Raw genomic sequence first — 16,809 nt, 5'->3', positions numbered from 1 at the left:
TTGTGGAGTGTACTATAATCGGTCGAATCAATTGGACAATCTCATAAATTTTTGTGGACGAGTGTTAGTTGTGCGCCATTACCCATTAGTCTTCCCACTAACTTTGTTTTGTTTTCCTCTCCTTTTCACATCTTTAAAGTCTTTTTCCTTGCGAAAAAGTCTTGTTCCTGCAATATTATTCTTTTTCTGTCAATTTTATGCCATATGATTTATTTAGTTTAATGAAACAATAAAATTATAAAATATTGAGTATTGACCGGATTCATGAGAGGACAGAGGGAGAATGAAAAATATTTGTCACTACATACGTATTTTAAATTAATTTTTGATAACTGAAATCAATTTGAGTAATCAATCTTAGTTTAAAGATTAAGAATATATTTTTTGTCATTCTAAAGTACTTGAATACAAAGAAAGACATAATTTTTTTTTACAATTTTCTATATGAGATTACAAATTTTGTTTTTTGTTTGTTTTTGGTTATGAAGATTACAAAATCTACTTAATATGTAAAAAGATTCTCTTATACATTGCGTGCATATGTGTTTTTTGTCCCATCTAATCTATCAAAGCAAAAACAAAACCAGAGAGGCTAAGCAAGGAAGACAAAAACAGAGGACCAACTACATCCTTAAGCCAACGTGGACAACCTTGAACTACATAAGACAAAGATGATCAACTACACTTTTCGCAATTTAAATGGCTCATTTTTTTGTTGCAAGAGGGAAGCTTCATTAAGATTATATATACCAATGAGGTTTGGTTCTTCAACTTCTTTGTAAAACTCGGAAGTTCTACAACAGCCGGCCACTCCTTTGGGTTGATTGAGCGCCTTATTAATCTCCATAGAGGTAGCTCCAAAGTTAACATATGCTCCCATATGTAAACTTTTCTTTACGTGCATATGTTTTTTTGATATTAAAACCAAAACCAAAAAAAAAAAAAAAAAAAAAAAAAGACAGGCAACCTAAACATAACAGGCCCAAATGGGTAAATGGGTTCATTATTGGGGGGAATTATAGCTTTGGCATTATCTACTACTAGTCTTCGGCCTACTGTATTTGGCTTTTACACAAGTGCATGCAAAATGCAAAAAAAAAAAAAATGATGTTTGTAATCTAGCATATTGTGTCTTTGTTCCGGTAAGCCGCCGAGTATAGGACTCGGTGGAAATGTTCTAATGTAAATTTGATGCGTTTGAGATAACAAAAGAGAGAACCAAGGAATGTTGGTTTAATTGCTCGGTGTTGCTGGTGAAGGATTCTCCTCACAACACAACTCGATCCTCTTCGGTCCAAGATCTACCAAAACTATTACAGAGATCACCAATGATCGAAGGACAATCTGATTAGAGAAATCCCCTAAACCATATTTATCAATTCATTTTTTTAAACATCCATCAACTGTTAAATATATACTAACAAAGGAATTCGATCTGTGGTTACTATAGTCCAAGTCCAATGGAGTTCTCTTAGGGATGTTACACAAACAAGAAATCTTCATAGACTAGTTATAAGAATAAACCAATTTTTTAAAAAAATGATCCAAGAACCAAATGGATAAAGAAGGGTAAAAATCCCCTGAAACTTATCATTCATTACAGATTTTAACAACTAATACTACTAACCAACAAAACCTCATTGAGATTTCGTATCCAACATACAAAATATATGATTTGAGGTTAATGTAAAATCTTCTCAACTAAACTATAGTTACAATAAATTCCAACAGAATTAACTATTAAACAAGAACAACAAACAACATGATAAATACCTGTATTTTAACGTGTGATCAAACTCTAGAATTGATCTTGTGCAAAACTCCATCAATGGCGATATCAACAGCATCTTTCTTATTCATCAACCCCATTGAAGAACCATGTCTTCTATACATTACTCTAGGCATCATCTCTATCACTCTCTCCCTCATCCTCTCGACTTCTTCTCTCGGTATCTTCATCAACACGTCTGCGATACTCACTCCCCTGAAAACCACGTCTTCCTTCGGGATCGTCACCGAGAACTCCGAGAATTCTTCCTCCGGTAAATGCCACCGGTACTGCATTTTCGCCGTCTGGTCTTCGAAAAACACCGGGATGCATCCGGCGATGATTCCGTCGAACGTCGCCTTCCTAGTCGGAGTATCTCCCGGCGGCTGCAAGCAAAACGAAGATTGCAGCATCGGTCTCATGAATCGGATCGGATCGTGCTCGCAGATCCCGTTCGAGCAATCGACGAAATCGCAGATTTTGCCGAAATCGGAAGAGATCTCCGGTTCGGTTCCGGTTACGTTCGTGCTGGTACACTCTAACCGGATGCTACGACGGATATTCGGAGAAGAGGAGGTTCCTCCTCCGCCGGCGAATAGCATTAAAGAGGTTCGCCGTGAGCGACGGACTCTCCGGATCCACGATTCCAAAAACGGCAAGCTGTGTGGGTGAAACGACGTCGGATAAGGAACCGCTTGCTCCTGCCACGGCCAGAAACGCGATTCAAGCGTTAACGCGGTGAGATTGAAGAACTCGGGTCGTTCGAGGAACGAAGTTCCCCAAATGGGAGGGTCAACGGTCAACGGCTGAGAGAAATCCCAAGCGGGTCGGGCCATGACGAGGAAATGGTCGTGACCCGAGCGGCGAGACCAGATCTCAGGCGAGTCTCGGGTCAGAAACTCGAGAAGATCCGACCCGTGATCAGCGCTGGAGTTCACGTCGGGTCCGTAAAGGTAACGGAGAGAATCGATTCCGGCGTAGTAAGGGAGATAGACGGCGGAGGCGAGATTCGGGTCGGGTGTGAGACATGGATATTCGAGGATCCGACGGTGGAAAATGAGTTCGAGAAGAAGCGGGTCTGTTCGATACCAGCTTCGGGTACGGGTATGGGTTTTTGGGCCGAGACCGTGGTTGGATAAGTAAGGGCAGAGATCGTCGGTGATTGGGTAGCGATTGCAAGTTGAGAGAAGATCGAGGTTGAATCGAGAAGGGAGTGTACGGATGTGGATCCAACGGCCGGCGCATTCCGAATCGACGGTTGAGATTTGCTGTGAAACATTAGGCTCGATGAAGAAGAAGAAGAAGAAGATGATGGTCAATGCTGTGACGGTGGATTTGGAAGCCATAGTTATGGAGGTTGTCGGAGTGAGAGTGGTGGTTTCCTTTTTTTCTCTCTCTGTTTATTAATTGTAGGAATAGTTTAAGGTAATTACAGAAACACGTCCCTATACTATATATTAAAATGCTTTAATTGAAGGCATCATTATTTCTAAATAACAAAATAACCCCGCTAAAGACTCAAACCAAGGTCTTTTCTGGGTATTTTGTTCTTGATTAGGGAATTTGAGGTAATATTTGAGTCCTAGACTCATTTTTCTTAAAAAGTAAACTTTCATATCTAAAGACGAATCTAACGGGGAAGATGGGTTATTTGTGTGTTCAATAATTGGATTTGGATTCCTAAAATAAGAAAACAAGTAAAATTAAAACCGGGATTAAATTGGTATGGTTCTTGTGATTCAACCGAACCGAATAAAGTTTATGAGATTCGATTTGGTTTTAATTAAACGAATTCAGTTATATTGCCTTCCCTCCAAAACAGAGCGACGACCTTATGATCTTGTGAGTTATCTTCGCTGATGCGGATCGCTTAAGGATGGATGTGATCACAGACATTGTTAAATCCACGACGGAGCTCCAACCGGCTCTGTTTCTTGAAGCTTTATGTCAACTTCTTGCTGGGTTTAAATACTCAGGTTCGTCTCCAATAGTTTGAGTCTCTTTTCATGGCGCTTGTTGAAGTAGAAGGTGTTGATATTTTGAAGTTATATGTTTTACATATCTCTAACGTTACGGGTGATTTGCTACGGAAAAAAGTTCACCACCTTTTATCATTCGGTTCAGTATCCTATCAGAATTGGTGATGCATATAAAGGTTAAACTCTCTAGCAAAATAGTGTAAAAGAGGATTAGTTGAGTCACTTTTGCTTTCTGTACAAGATTTTAAAGTTTTTTAGCTTCAGTTTTCTTTTAAGACACAGTTTGAAATTCTAATCTGAAATAGAGAAGATCATATGAACTGAGGATTCAATTTAGATACCATTTTAGATAGAACATAACTATTATCATACTCCCTCCGTTTCACAAAGAATGTCAGACATTTTTCACACATATTAAGAAAATTATTAAAAGTACAGATTTGTCTCTTATTAATACATTAAATAATTTGTTTTCATCTAATAAATATATTAAATTAATAAGATTAAAACTAAAATATTATTTAAAATTTTGCATTGAAAATATAAAACGAAGAGTGAAACAAAAATAAAACCTTAAAACGACACTCTTTGTGAAACAGAAGGAGTAAAAGATAACAAAATATGAGTTCAAGGTAATTCCCTCGAGAAAATTGTGAAATATATAAATGATAAAGTTAAAATTTTTAATACAGCTTAATTTATGGATAATATGGAAAAATGATAAAATTATTAAGATATAAAAGCAGAAACTGTTAATAAGGAAAAAAAAACTAAAAGGCAAAAAAAAATGGAAAGCAGCAAGAGAATGAAGCTTTTGATTCTGTCCTACACAATTATCAAAAACTTGTAGCGTTTTCCATCTTCCCCCATTTCACCAAAGTCTTGAGAAACTTCTTCACCTGCAACACCATTAATTTCCAATTAAACTCACATTACAAATTTACATATAAGTTATAACATAACACATATGATGATTTGAGACTAAAAATACTTCTCATAATGTGTTCTACGCTGTTGAAAGCTAAAGACACATGAAGTGTGTAATGCATAGCTTATATAATTTGTACCTCAGAGGGGTCTCTAAGAGAGTAGAATGCATTGCTTTCTTTTGGCACAGACGATACCAATATTCCAAATCCTTGCTTCTTCTCCCTCAGTACCTTGAATGCATCTTCATCGGTTTTGTCATCTCCGATGAAGATTGGCAGGAAATCATCATTGTTACTTAATCCGAGAGATTCCAAAAGAAACTCGACTGCTTTTCCTTTGTTCCACTCGATCACAGGACGAACCTCTAAAACCTGATCATATCAACAAAACCAAGTCATTAACTGTGTTTAAAGGCTTGTGGATTGAATATCAAAACAGAGCCGTTCAAAGTAGGTACCTTTCTCCCGTGAGTTAGACGCAGACGAGGGTACTGTTTCAGGTGGTCATGAACTCGTTGAGCAACGATTGGCCAGTCCTTCTCGTCAACATTACGGTAATGTACAGAGGCACAAAACTTGTGGTTCTCTACCTTTGCACCTTTGATGCATTTAGTTATCTCAACGAGGGTTCTATATACCTCTTCGATGACGGGTATGAACTCTTTCGCAGGCTGAAAGAGGTTTACCTCTTCACCCTATTTTAAAGAAAAGGAATAAAGGATTTAAAAGAGTTGATCATCTATTACATATGAAAGTGAGATATGAAAAGAGGTAATGAATTTTTCACCTGTTGGTCAGTTGATTTTATACAGTTGGTGTCTTCTTCAGGGGACCCATTTAGATTTGAAGGAGTCATTATGTCCATCCCATGACTACCCGCGTAATAAAGTTCGGTTAGTCCTACCAATTCATAGACCTGGCACATGATGAGCAAACTCAAAACTGTTATTACCGTTTCAACTTTGGTTAAATCTGTATTACTGTGCTGATACAGTTAAATAAATGGTTTAAGAGTTTCACCTTGTCACGGCTTCTACCACTAATTATTGCTGTAGGGAAGTACTTGGCCACGTCTTTAACAGCAGCACGCATCTGAGAGAGATAGAGAGAGAGAGAGAGCAAACACTTAGCCTTTTGTGTTTAAGACCAGAGAGCATAATTTAACATGTCCAAAAAAAACAAAGGGGTTTTGGCTCTTACCGCATCAGACATGATGGCACGATCAGGGTCATCGACTATTGGGGAAAGTGTTCCGTCATAATCAAGAAACACAGCTATCTTCTTGTTCTTTGCTTGAGCTGCGATATGCCCAAAGGAAGTAATCGCTGAAGGATACTTGAGCTGTCCAGATTTTAAAAGATACAAGTGGTGAGGGCTGAGAAAACAATAGAGAGATGAAAAAACATTTTTGAATGAAAAGATGAGATATTGTGTATTTTACCATCCAGGCTCGTTGAGAAAAATCATCTTCAGGAGCAATCTCGATGTTGAAATCCTTGACTAGCCTCTTACGTGGTGGTGAAGAGGAAATCATTGCGTCCAACCAACCATTGGATCTAACATCGTCGAGTTTAGGGATCTTCTTCCTCGAATTCATCATGAATCTTCCTGAAGGCAAAGAGGATCCGAGTCTTGATTTATTGACTGGTGCAGAGTCAGTAAGAACAGGGGGCGTCTTGTTTATCTTCATATCCATCAAACTTCAATAAAATGCTTCACACAAGAAATTCGATGGCTCTTCTAAAACACTTTTTTCTCTTTTATCCAACTCTTTTGTCAATGAAAAACCACTTTTTCAATGTTTTCTTGTCACTGCTTGTTGGTAAACAGTCCATTAAAAGGAGGTTTGCTGAGCACTGAAATTGACCACAAAGCCCAATACTTAGAAAACTGAAAGCTAATTGTAAGAATATCAAAACCAGAAAGCTATACTCTTTACAATACCTTATCATCTCTCAATCTTCAAATACTCTCAGACAGATCTTGAGCTTTAAACACAAACCTGTACAAACAAAAAATCGAGTAAATCATACTGAGAAATTATATTTCTTGGATCAACGATAAACGTAACAAGACAATGTAAAATCGTAGACGTTACTTCTTTTGGGTGATTCATTACAGAGGAGGATCAATAAAAAAAGAGCTTTTGCATGTTCTTTAACGCAGTAAAGGCAGAACATCATAAAGTCAACACGCAAGTTATGTTTTTTGATCTCTTCCTATTTGTTTTTACCTAATCGTCTTAATTGTTGTTTAATGATACTAGAGAAAAGGAGCCACTGATTTTGACAAGTACCGAAATTTTCAACTGCCTTTCTATATGACAAGCAACTAATATTAATAAGGCTACCGACAAAAAAACTTATAGCTTCATCACTCAAATTGTTCCAAACATGTCAGATTAGTCTCTAATTTCAATTTTCCTATTAAAAGATAGATAAATAAATATATTCACTGAAACACAACAGAATTTGGGCTATTTACATCGAACTCTAAAACAAAATTTTGCAGAAATTAATGTTGTTAGGTAGTCTCTAAAGAACAGAGCTCAATTCAAACACAGAGTGGGCAATATTCAATGGAGACAACGAAAAAGACAAAATTTATCAATCAACGAAAACTGAAACGGATAAAAAAACGCAGGAGATCCAGAAATCTCGATAAGAAAGACGTAAATCAGAAAAAATCTCAACAACAAACCTAAACCTGGATCGAAGCAAAAAGACTGTAAAAACCAAACGCTATACAAAACAATTCAGGAATCAGAGTGGGGACAAAAACAAAAGAGTCGATTTTTAGATTTCAAACCTGACTCAAAAGCTGTATACACTGAGCAGGCAGGGGAAAAAAAAATCTCGTAGAGTAATGTTGATTTTCTCCTTTCGGAAACAGAATCTTAGGGATTGAGAAAGGAGATTTGGGATTTTTTTCTTATGGAAAACCCTAAAAACTGAAAGAGGATACGAAAAATGCGGAAATTTAGGAGGAAACGAAGGAGAGGAAGGGAGAAAATGAAGGAGATGGGCTTTCGTATTTATAGAGTCCGTTTCTCTCAAAAAAAAAAATGTTTTTGTCTCTCAAAGAGACAGAGAGAGAGAGAGAGAGAGACGTGGTTAACAAGGATATTAAGCTGTTCTTAAATATCGAAAACACCGCCTCTGTTTGACTTATTTACCTGTTTGCCATCGCCTCGTTTAATTTTGTCCTTAATTATTATTCTTTTGGACGACCAAGACCACGTTAATTTTCTTATTAGCTTCCCTAAATAAAATTAAAGACTATATTATTCATGAGTTTCGTCATTAGTCAGATTCGTTTGTTTTCTACATTCAACAAATTTTTTTGGGGGTGGAATCTTTGATGTATTCAATGCTCAAAATTGTTTTGCAAGTCATTTACGTTTCATATGATGGTATATTCCATTATTTATAGAATAGTTTTTTTAATTGACCAAACGAATTAGGTCGTTAATTTATGTAATAAAGATCATGAAGCAGCCGTCTTAGCTACCATATATAACTTTTCTAAATTGCTCATTTCCTGTAAAACATTTCGAAAAAGAGCTAAAAAAAGAAAAGAATAACATTAAATTAACAAACCGTGTTGACTAAATAGTTACTGCAATAAATATAAATCGAGACCCAAAACAAAACATAATAAATTCACAAACCGTAAGGCGGACGTTAGTTTTTGTTAGTTTGTTTGTTACCTAAAAACGAGCTGGTTCGTGAACGGACACGTGGATACGAGTCAAGAGAGTTGAAAAAAGAGTTGGCGCCACGTGTTAAATTTGAAATGGTGACGTAACCACGTGTTAGTTGGGCCTTAATGGGCCCAAACAAAAGGAACTGGCTTTTTCTAGTTCTGCTGTCTTTTTCCAGGACATTATCTGATTATATCATTGCCTTTGTTTACAACGTTGGCCAATTATTTAGACATTCAACCAAATTCAGATTGACACATACCCAACACATTTTTCTATTATCTACTGAAAATGTATCAGATTCTGATCAAGTATGATGAAAAATGAATGATAGAATGACGAGGATGCTGAGGTTAAATATGTGTAAAGTTGTTGAGGATAAATTGGGTTTATTAAAAGTTAACGATGATTACTTAACGGTGTTAGCTGATGGAGAGTTAAAATCACGGGACCCATAATTACTCATAATTAAATGACCAATAGAAGTTTGAGTTGTAAAGTGGGTCCTTAAACTGAATAAACGGCTGGGATTTGTTGTCACTTTATCGGTGGTGGAGCTAACAGAAAAAAATATTTCAATATAATCAATTTGGAAATCTATAAAATAATGGTGTTGGAGAACTATTTTGACCGAGCTCAATTGCAATTTCTCGATTAAAAAAAGTAACACTGCTAAATTTTGTTTTATCTTGTAACAAGCTTTAGAAGGTTCGCCACGTGTATCCTGCGATGCACCTATGACGATTGACGAGTCACAACTATACGCTGACGCCATGATGACAACTAAATAATGACAAAATCTTGAATTTAATTTGACAAGGAAATATACAAATATCGGGTTTTTTTTTGTTTCGATGTTACAAGGAAGAACATTTCAGTCTTTGACAGATCGATGAATCGCATTCGCGTACCTTCTCGAGTCTCCATTTATAGACAATTTTTTTGTGTTAGATAAATATTTGAATGAAGCAAATTTAATGTTCTGAGAAGATATATGAGAGAGGCTCAGTTTATATGTACGAATGATATATATTTTTCTAAGAAATATCGAAAGTTACGTGCGAGTGCATAATACATACACTACAACGAGAACATGTAATATGTTCTGTCATGCAATCTCTCTAAACTATACATTCAATTAGTGTTTTTACTATATTTTCAAGATTCAATGTATATGAATATTGTAGCGCCGTATACATACATATTAATTTGTTAAAATTGACAAGCTTTTGTGTGGATAGTGTTTTGATTTATTGAAAATAAATTTTATTAGCAACTTTTGAAATCGATTGTTTGGATTTAATGAAGATGACCAAGGAATAATTAGTCTGGCCAAAATCTTTAGTCGGTGTTTGATTTTTTAAGCTAGTTGTAATATCGACGTCTAAATATTCGTATCGATTTTTTTGTTTTTGTAAAAAGTATAAACTATAATTTATTTTCCTCCATGTAAGTTTGTGATGGAATTTGATTAATATATGGAATTTTGTTATTTTCAAAAATATATATTAATAAGATCCTCTTACTCCTTTGTTCTTCCGACATTGCAATGTAAACCGAATCACAGTCACTTTTCTTCTCTCTTTTAGTTTCTGGAAATTATTGTTATTATTATTATAATACAGATAAAACAGCCTGTAGTAACCTTTTTTCTTTGTTGGTATTGCTGGTACAGTCGTACTTGGTTTGGCAAAATATAAAAGAAAATGTTGATTCAATAATGAAAAACATCATGTGTGCCGACCACTCCTATAAGCTAATTTGTCAATCTCCACATGTCCACAAAATGATAAATGATAAGACAATATTACATATGATAATTAACATATAAGTCATCTGCATATGTGTTTCCACGTATCCTCACGACTACATATACAGTATACATGGTATATGTCCCAATGTAATTACATTCACTATGATATATATATATATATATATCTTGCATTACAGGATTATAAAAATACATAGTTTGTATATCTTATTTCTCGCAGATGACTTATATGTATTATGATTTCGTAACAACATACAGTTAAGAATTTGTATTATTAATTTGCTTATTGTATTATGAATTTGTAACCGCATAGTTAGTATAATCTACAAATTTGTGTATAAAATGTTATCATGAACTTGTAACCACATATATAGGATATTAAAAACAGTTAGCAAAATTAATTCGATTGTATATATGACCATGAACTTTGATTAATAACAAGATCCTATATTCACGAATTAGGATCCACTTGTACTAGTTTATCGATAGAAACAACTCATAATACTTTGCTCAAAGAAAGAAAGAAACAACTAGCTCATAATACATATTACACATGCTACGTGACTTTTTTATTGAGTTTTTTTTTCTTCTTTATTTTAAGTCTCTAATTAAAAATCCTTCATCATCAGTCCACCGAATTTAAATCGTACTACATCATGTGAACAACATTTTTGAAATTTAAAAACAATGTAAAAAAACATCATTTTGAATATTATATTGGATTTAACCAGCTAACAATAGAGGAAGCATGTTGCTCGTTTAAGAAATGGGAAGAAGTGATAAGCACTAATAGATTCAACAAATCATCGAGAATAAGTCGTGTTTCTTATAATATATGACCAGTTTAGCCAGGCCATGTTTATATTACTATATAATGCATGAGCATTTGATAATTTCTTTCTTCTTTGTATTAGGCATTTAATCATTTGATAATTTCAAAACGGTTGAAAGCTCTCTATCACTCTATATATAACATCCAATTAATTAACACCCTCGTTTAGTCTTAGGGAGAGACTATTTGGTTGGTCGACGCCGACGTTATTATCAAAATCTTTATGTTTATTAAAATATAATTTTTGAAGATTTTGCCCGCATTTTTAGCGTTTGAAACCATGTAAACGTCAAATTAGCTCAGGATAATCAAACTGTTTGAATGAGTGCTTAAAATAAACAAAAACAAACCTAACTCTAGCAAGTTTTATTGTACGACACGTTTAAGATGAATAATTCAAATCGACTTCAAACTATGATTTTTATTTTGACTCTTGATTGTTTTCTAATACATTTAAAGTTCTCTCACTCTGCCTACTTTGCCTATCTACATTATTTGGCTAAACTATTAATTAGTAGTATTGGACAGAGAGTTTCAAAAAAAAAAAGAGGACATATAAAGTTAGATACAAGTCTATAGAGTTCTAGGCCTACGGGCTTGATAATGTTTCTCAGCTCTGCCATTTATGGGCCCATTGACGCATCTACAATTAGATTCCAAAATTTGGTTTAACCATATTCATTCAAATGGAAGGAAAACCAAACAAAAAGAGTCTTTGAGCAATATAATTCCAATTCTAAGAAGCAACTCTGAACCTAACGAGTTTATTTTTTTTAAATTTAATGTATAGGCCTAGCTAAAAAAAGTTACACTACATTTCTCTGAAAAAAGTGAAAAAAACAAAAACCAGGCCATATTATTTATACAAATCACAACCTTTACAACCTTAACCGGATGATAACCAGCTTTGAACGTCTCTAACAAAATGTAATCTGTAACATAACCGGGCAAAATCCAAAAAGAAAATTGACATTTTAGCCAGAAAAATCACTCTGTTTCTCCATGACTGAATCAAGAGAAATTCTTCAACTTTTCAACAACACTAATCAAATCCCTAACCTAAGGAATCAATCTCGAGTCAATTGGGCAGTGCATGTGTGCAACGACCTCGAAATCTTGAAGAAGAAGCTGATCTTTAAACCCAACAAGAAACTGGCACAAACCTTCAAGAAACAGAGCACCCTGATGCTCGCTCGTAGCTCCAACAATGTCCATGATCACACTCTTCCTCAACCTATTCGCATCAACAAAGATACTCACAAGCTCCTCCATCTCCACCTTCGCCGCCTCATCCACCGACGCCGCCGAAACCGGAACCGCCGTAACCGTCTTCTTCTTCTTTCCCGCCTGGTACGACGAGACCCAATTCTCCGAGACACGAGACACGAAGCTTCTCTGAGCTTTCCTCATACGATCCATCAGAACAGGGACCATAAGCCTCATCGTACACTCGATCTGATCAATCCTCGTCACCAGCTCGTCCGACGGGTCTTTCCACGCGGTGGCGATCTTCAACGGTTGATCTTGAATCAGGCGGAGAGAATTTTCGTCGTCGTCGGAATCTTGATTCTCTCGATCGATGAAAGAGCGGAGGAGGTTAGTGAGGAGGTAAGGATGGATATCGCCGAGGAAGAGGAAAGGAGTCTCGAGGGAGTTGCGCCAGGAAGGGAAGAGGAGGTAAGGGACGGTGTTGGGATCGGCGGCGAGATCTAGGGTTTCGTAGTAGAGAACTAAGTGGCGGAGGACGTGGTCTACGTTGGAGGAGAGGACGGAGGCGGAAGCGGCGGAGGAGAGGGATTGACGGAGGAGAGGGAGGCAGTTCTCGGTTAGGGTTTTGGACCAGTCGGCGTAGAATTCGTTGAACCGGCGAGTGGGTTTCTTGCGGGAGAAGAGAGAGAAAGGCATTTTTTTCTTTCTTTGGAGAGCAGAGAGAGAGACAACAATGGAGGATTTGTTTCTGAAGATTTTCTTTGAGGGTTTTTATTATAAAAGGTCGCTCTGTTTTTGGAGGGAAAGGCGATGTAAATGATTCCGTTTAATTGGAAACTTAACTGATTCTCACAAACATTTTAGAGAGCGTTGAAGCGTTTACGCGCGATACTAAAACGACGCCGTAAACATGGAAAAGCTTTAAAAAGAGTACTGTATATGGTTTTTTTTTCATTCACAAGAATACCTAATTTTGAGCTAATATTTTTTTCACTTCTCCTCTTTCTTCTTGTTCATACTTTTTTGTGACCTATCAGATCGTCTTTTTGTTCAGAAGATAAGAAGGCACGCACATGAAAAGCCCACCAAACAAGTAAACAAACCCATGTTTATAAAGCCCATTTTTATTTTGTCAATGTAATTAAGGTTCCTAACCAGATAGATATATAAATGAGTGTAATAAACATCAAGATAGAGAAGGTAACCTAGAGAAGATAGAAGCCCACCAAACTCTCTCTCTCTCTGTCTCATCTTTTTATGATATAATCGAAATATTTTTAGCTCTTAGTTTCTTTGGATTGAAACTCTCATATCATGTTGGAAGATTCAAAATAAGAATAGATTGATTAAGCTCAAATGAGCTTTATTGTGATAGAAAATCTTTCCTGATAAATGATAAAGAAAAATGATAAGTTGTTCATTTCCTGAAATCAAGTTAATTGATAGTTCGATGATACTACATTACTTTGAAGGATCATTAAACTAAATTATATGACATAAACGAATCTTATCATACCAATAGTAATTGATGAATGATGTATAATTATTAATTATCAGTTAACTAGTTTGGTGTTGGATTGTAGCGATTATAAAATTCAATTCAGAATATGTCAAAAGGATAAGGAACATGGTTATAGATTTAGCAGCAAAACAATAAGATCCGTGATTGGTGGATTAACAACTAGTTAAGAAAATTTGGAAAATCTCATCTCATCTCAATTTTCATTTGATCATATTGTCTTCTTGTCCCCAAACATATCTGACGTTTTACTAACCTTAGTCTTTCGCTTTTGGTATTTTTTTTTTGTCTTGTACATATCGTTTAATAGTTACAGTGCTGATTGCCACATTATATCTATATGTTCATCACAGTTTCTTGAAAAATGTCTTCTTATATCGTAGAATCAAAATTCTAATTAATGATATATTTTAGAATTTTAACACAAACATAAAAAAGTAACATGTAACAATTTCTCATAATTTGTTCATAGGAAGTGTTGTTTGCGATCCAGCAAATTTTAATCAAGTATACTCTCCCGACTCCCAAGCTAACGACATAAACTGTAAGCAAAAAATACATAATTATTTGAACACCTATAAACGACTGTCTTTTCATGTTTAGACATATAATTTAAAATATACTCCCTCTGTTCAGAATTATTTGATGTTTAAGGTTTTTGCACACAGTTTAAAGATTTATTTAATTTTTATTTTTCCTATACTAAAAATATTATTTATAATTCATTTAAATATCATTCAGCCAATAAGAAAACAATCTGCAGAATATAAAAGGTCAAAAACTATAAAAATTCATTAAATTTTGCATTGAAAAGTGAAAACATCAAATAATTCTGAACAAAAAAAACCTTCTAAAACATCAAATAATTCTGAATAGAGGGAGTATTACAAAGCATTTAACATAAATAAATGTTAAAGCGATCGTAGTTTGGTTTCCATTTGAAATTTAATCTACTTACATAGTAGTTACATCAGAAAAACAATTGAATCTTGGATAATACATCAAATTGTTATATCAAAACTTATTTCGTGCAATGGTCCCCAACTCCCCCATTTAAAATCATATATTTAAATTCGTCGTTATTTCAATCTTTACTCGGTCGGCTCGGGAGGATTCATGTGGTCTATTTAGTAGTATTAAGTTATTTACACAACTAATTATTTACAAATAATTAAGTCATGTTGTATTAGGAAATACAATGGGATATTCTCATACAATCTAGAGTATCTTAGATTTCCTTATTTGCACTTATCTATTCTTGGAGACCAAGCTAAATCACTGGCTATATAATGTACTCGAGATCATTGAAATCAATAACACAATACAATTCAGAGCAATTCATAATCTTTTCATGGTATCAGAGCCTCCCTTTGGCCTGTAACCTAGCTCTCGAAAAAAAAAAAAAACCCTAAACACAAATTTTTTTCCGAATTGTCACCAATGACCGGCGACGATACGACTCGGCAGCTTGCAGAGCCTTCAGCCTCTACCGGCGAAACTCCCCTCATCTCCCCGTACTACCTTAACACCACTGATAGTACTGGGCATGTGCAAACACCGATCCTTTTGGACGGTGCTAATTACGAAAGATGGTCCAAGCTCTTCATCAATGCTATGCGCACCAAACGCAAGATGGGTTTTCTCGACGGAACCCTAACACGACCGTCCTCCGGCGACGACGCTGAACGATGGGACATGGTTAACTCCATGATCATCGGTTGGCTTTATGCGAGCATGGAGCCCAAGCTTCGCTCGTCGATCTCCTTGGTTAATGATGCCTCGGTTATGTGGACAGGCATCAAGACTCGATACTCTAGCAGCGACGGAACCAAAGAACATCAGCTGCACTCTGATCTTTCGGCGTGTAAACAAGATGGAGATACCGTAGAAGATTACTTTGCGCGTCTCAAAATAATTTGGGATACCCTTGCTGATGTTAACAAAGGTTTCTCTTGCTGTTGCGGTCAGTCGAACTGCAAATCGATGCAGACGTATCAACAAAAACAAGACCAGCTTCAAATTCATCAATTTCTCATGGGACTCTCCACACAGAAGTTTGGAACTACTCGATCAAATCTCCTGACAAGGATCCACGAGTTGACTCTTGATAGTGCCTATTCCCAAATCATACAAGAAGAACGACACATCAACTCTACTGCTGTACAAGAGAAGATCGGTACCATTGGTTTCTCTGCAACTTCCGCCGCTGCCGCTGTATCTAAACAATCTCTTGTCTGCTCTCATTGTGGACGTGTCGGGCATGAGAAAAGTCAATGCTTCAAAATCATTGGCTATCCGGAGTGGTACGAACAAACGCCTGCGACTTCTACAACTTCAGGATGAGGATCGAGCTCCCGCGGTGGACGTGGATCTTCTCGAGGCCGTGGAACTCGTGGAGGTCGCGGTTTGTCGCATCAGGCAAACACTGCAGCCGCTCCTCGAGGAAACAAAAGTGATGAAGCTGGTGGTGGAATTCCAGACCTCACCTCAGCACAGTGGAGTTCTTTGGTAGAATTTCTTGAAAGTCGAAAATCAAGCTCGTCCGATAAGCTCACTGGTAAAACTAAACGACTGATTTTATATGGTGTTCAAAGTCGTTTTGATTTGATAATAGATTCTGGAGCATCTCATCATATGACCGGAGACATCAATCTTCTCACACACCTGCAGAGGATTGAACCGTGTCCGATCCAGCTCCCTAACGGCAACGTTACTTGGGCTACACGTCATGGAACTTTGTCGTTAGGAGGAAAACTTATATTTTACCATGTTTTCTATGCTCCCGATTTGTCTCTTACCCTGATTTCAGTTGCTCAACTGTTACAAGATATTGCCAGTGCAGTGATTTTTACTAAGCGATTTTGTGTGATACAGGACCAAGCTTCGAGGACTTTGATTGGTGCGGGTGAAGCGCGTGATGGGGTTTATCATCTTGCGGGTTCTATTCTACCTCAGGCAAATCAGATTCAGAAACTTGACACACGAGATCTTTGGCATCGCAGGATGGGACATCCCTCACAGAAGATTTTATCTCTACTTTCAGATGTTGGTGTTTTCAAAACTAGTATTGGTGTTTTAGAAGAATGTTGTGATATTTGT

General features: G+C 36.3%; 3 protein-coding genes across 3 annotated transcripts; all 3 read right to left on the bottom strand.

Moving 5' to 3' along the window:
* Positions 1-1,559: 1,559 nt before the first annotated feature.
* LOC18028331 (probable xyloglucan galactosyltransferase GT19) lies at positions 1,560-3,161 on the bottom strand. Its single transcript, XM_006413579.2, has one exon. It carries the CDS (start codon positions 3,112-3,114, stop codon positions 1,792-1,794), a length of 1,323 nt encoding a protein of 440 aa, XP_006413642.1. The 5' UTR covers positions 3,115-3,161; the 3' UTR covers positions 1,560-1,791.
* Positions 3,162-4,336: 1,175 nt separating this feature from the next.
* Positions 4,337-7,691, bottom strand: LOC18028330 (probable trehalose-phosphate phosphatase G). The gene is made up of 9 exons (XM_006413578.2): positions 7,485-7,691; positions 6,621-6,678; positions 6,118-6,532; positions 5,877-6,017; positions 5,697-5,768; positions 5,464-5,592; positions 5,135-5,371; positions 4,815-5,048; positions 4,337-4,646 (listed from the first exon to the last, which is right to left on the bottom strand). Exons 3-9 carry the CDS (start codon positions 6,370-6,372, stop codon positions 4,584-4,586), a joined length of 1,131 nt encoding a protein of 376 aa, XP_006413641.1. The 5' UTR covers positions 6,373-6,532; positions 6,621-6,678; positions 7,485-7,691; the 3' UTR covers positions 4,337-4,583.
* A 4,350-nt stretch (positions 7,692-12,041) lies between these two features.
* LOC18028329 (protein INAPERTURATE POLLEN1) lies at positions 12,042-12,887 on the bottom strand. The gene has a single exon (XM_006413577.1). It carries the CDS (start codon positions 12,885-12,887, stop codon positions 12,042-12,044), a length of 846 nt encoding a protein of 281 aa, XP_006413640.1.
* Positions 12,888-16,809: the final 3,922 nt, after the last annotated feature.

This window comes from Eutrema salsugineum, unplaced genomic scaffold (assembly GCF_000478725.1).
Source record: "Eutrema salsugineum unplaced genomic scaffold, Eutsalg1_0 scaffold_1, whole genome shotgun sequence".
Classification (NCBI taxonomy): Eukaryota; Viridiplantae; Streptophyta; class Magnoliopsida; order Brassicales; family Brassicaceae; genus Eutrema; species Eutrema salsugineum.
The sequence above is the reverse complement of the archived record's forward strand: the minus strand, read 5'-3'. Positions and strand labels throughout refer to the sequence as shown.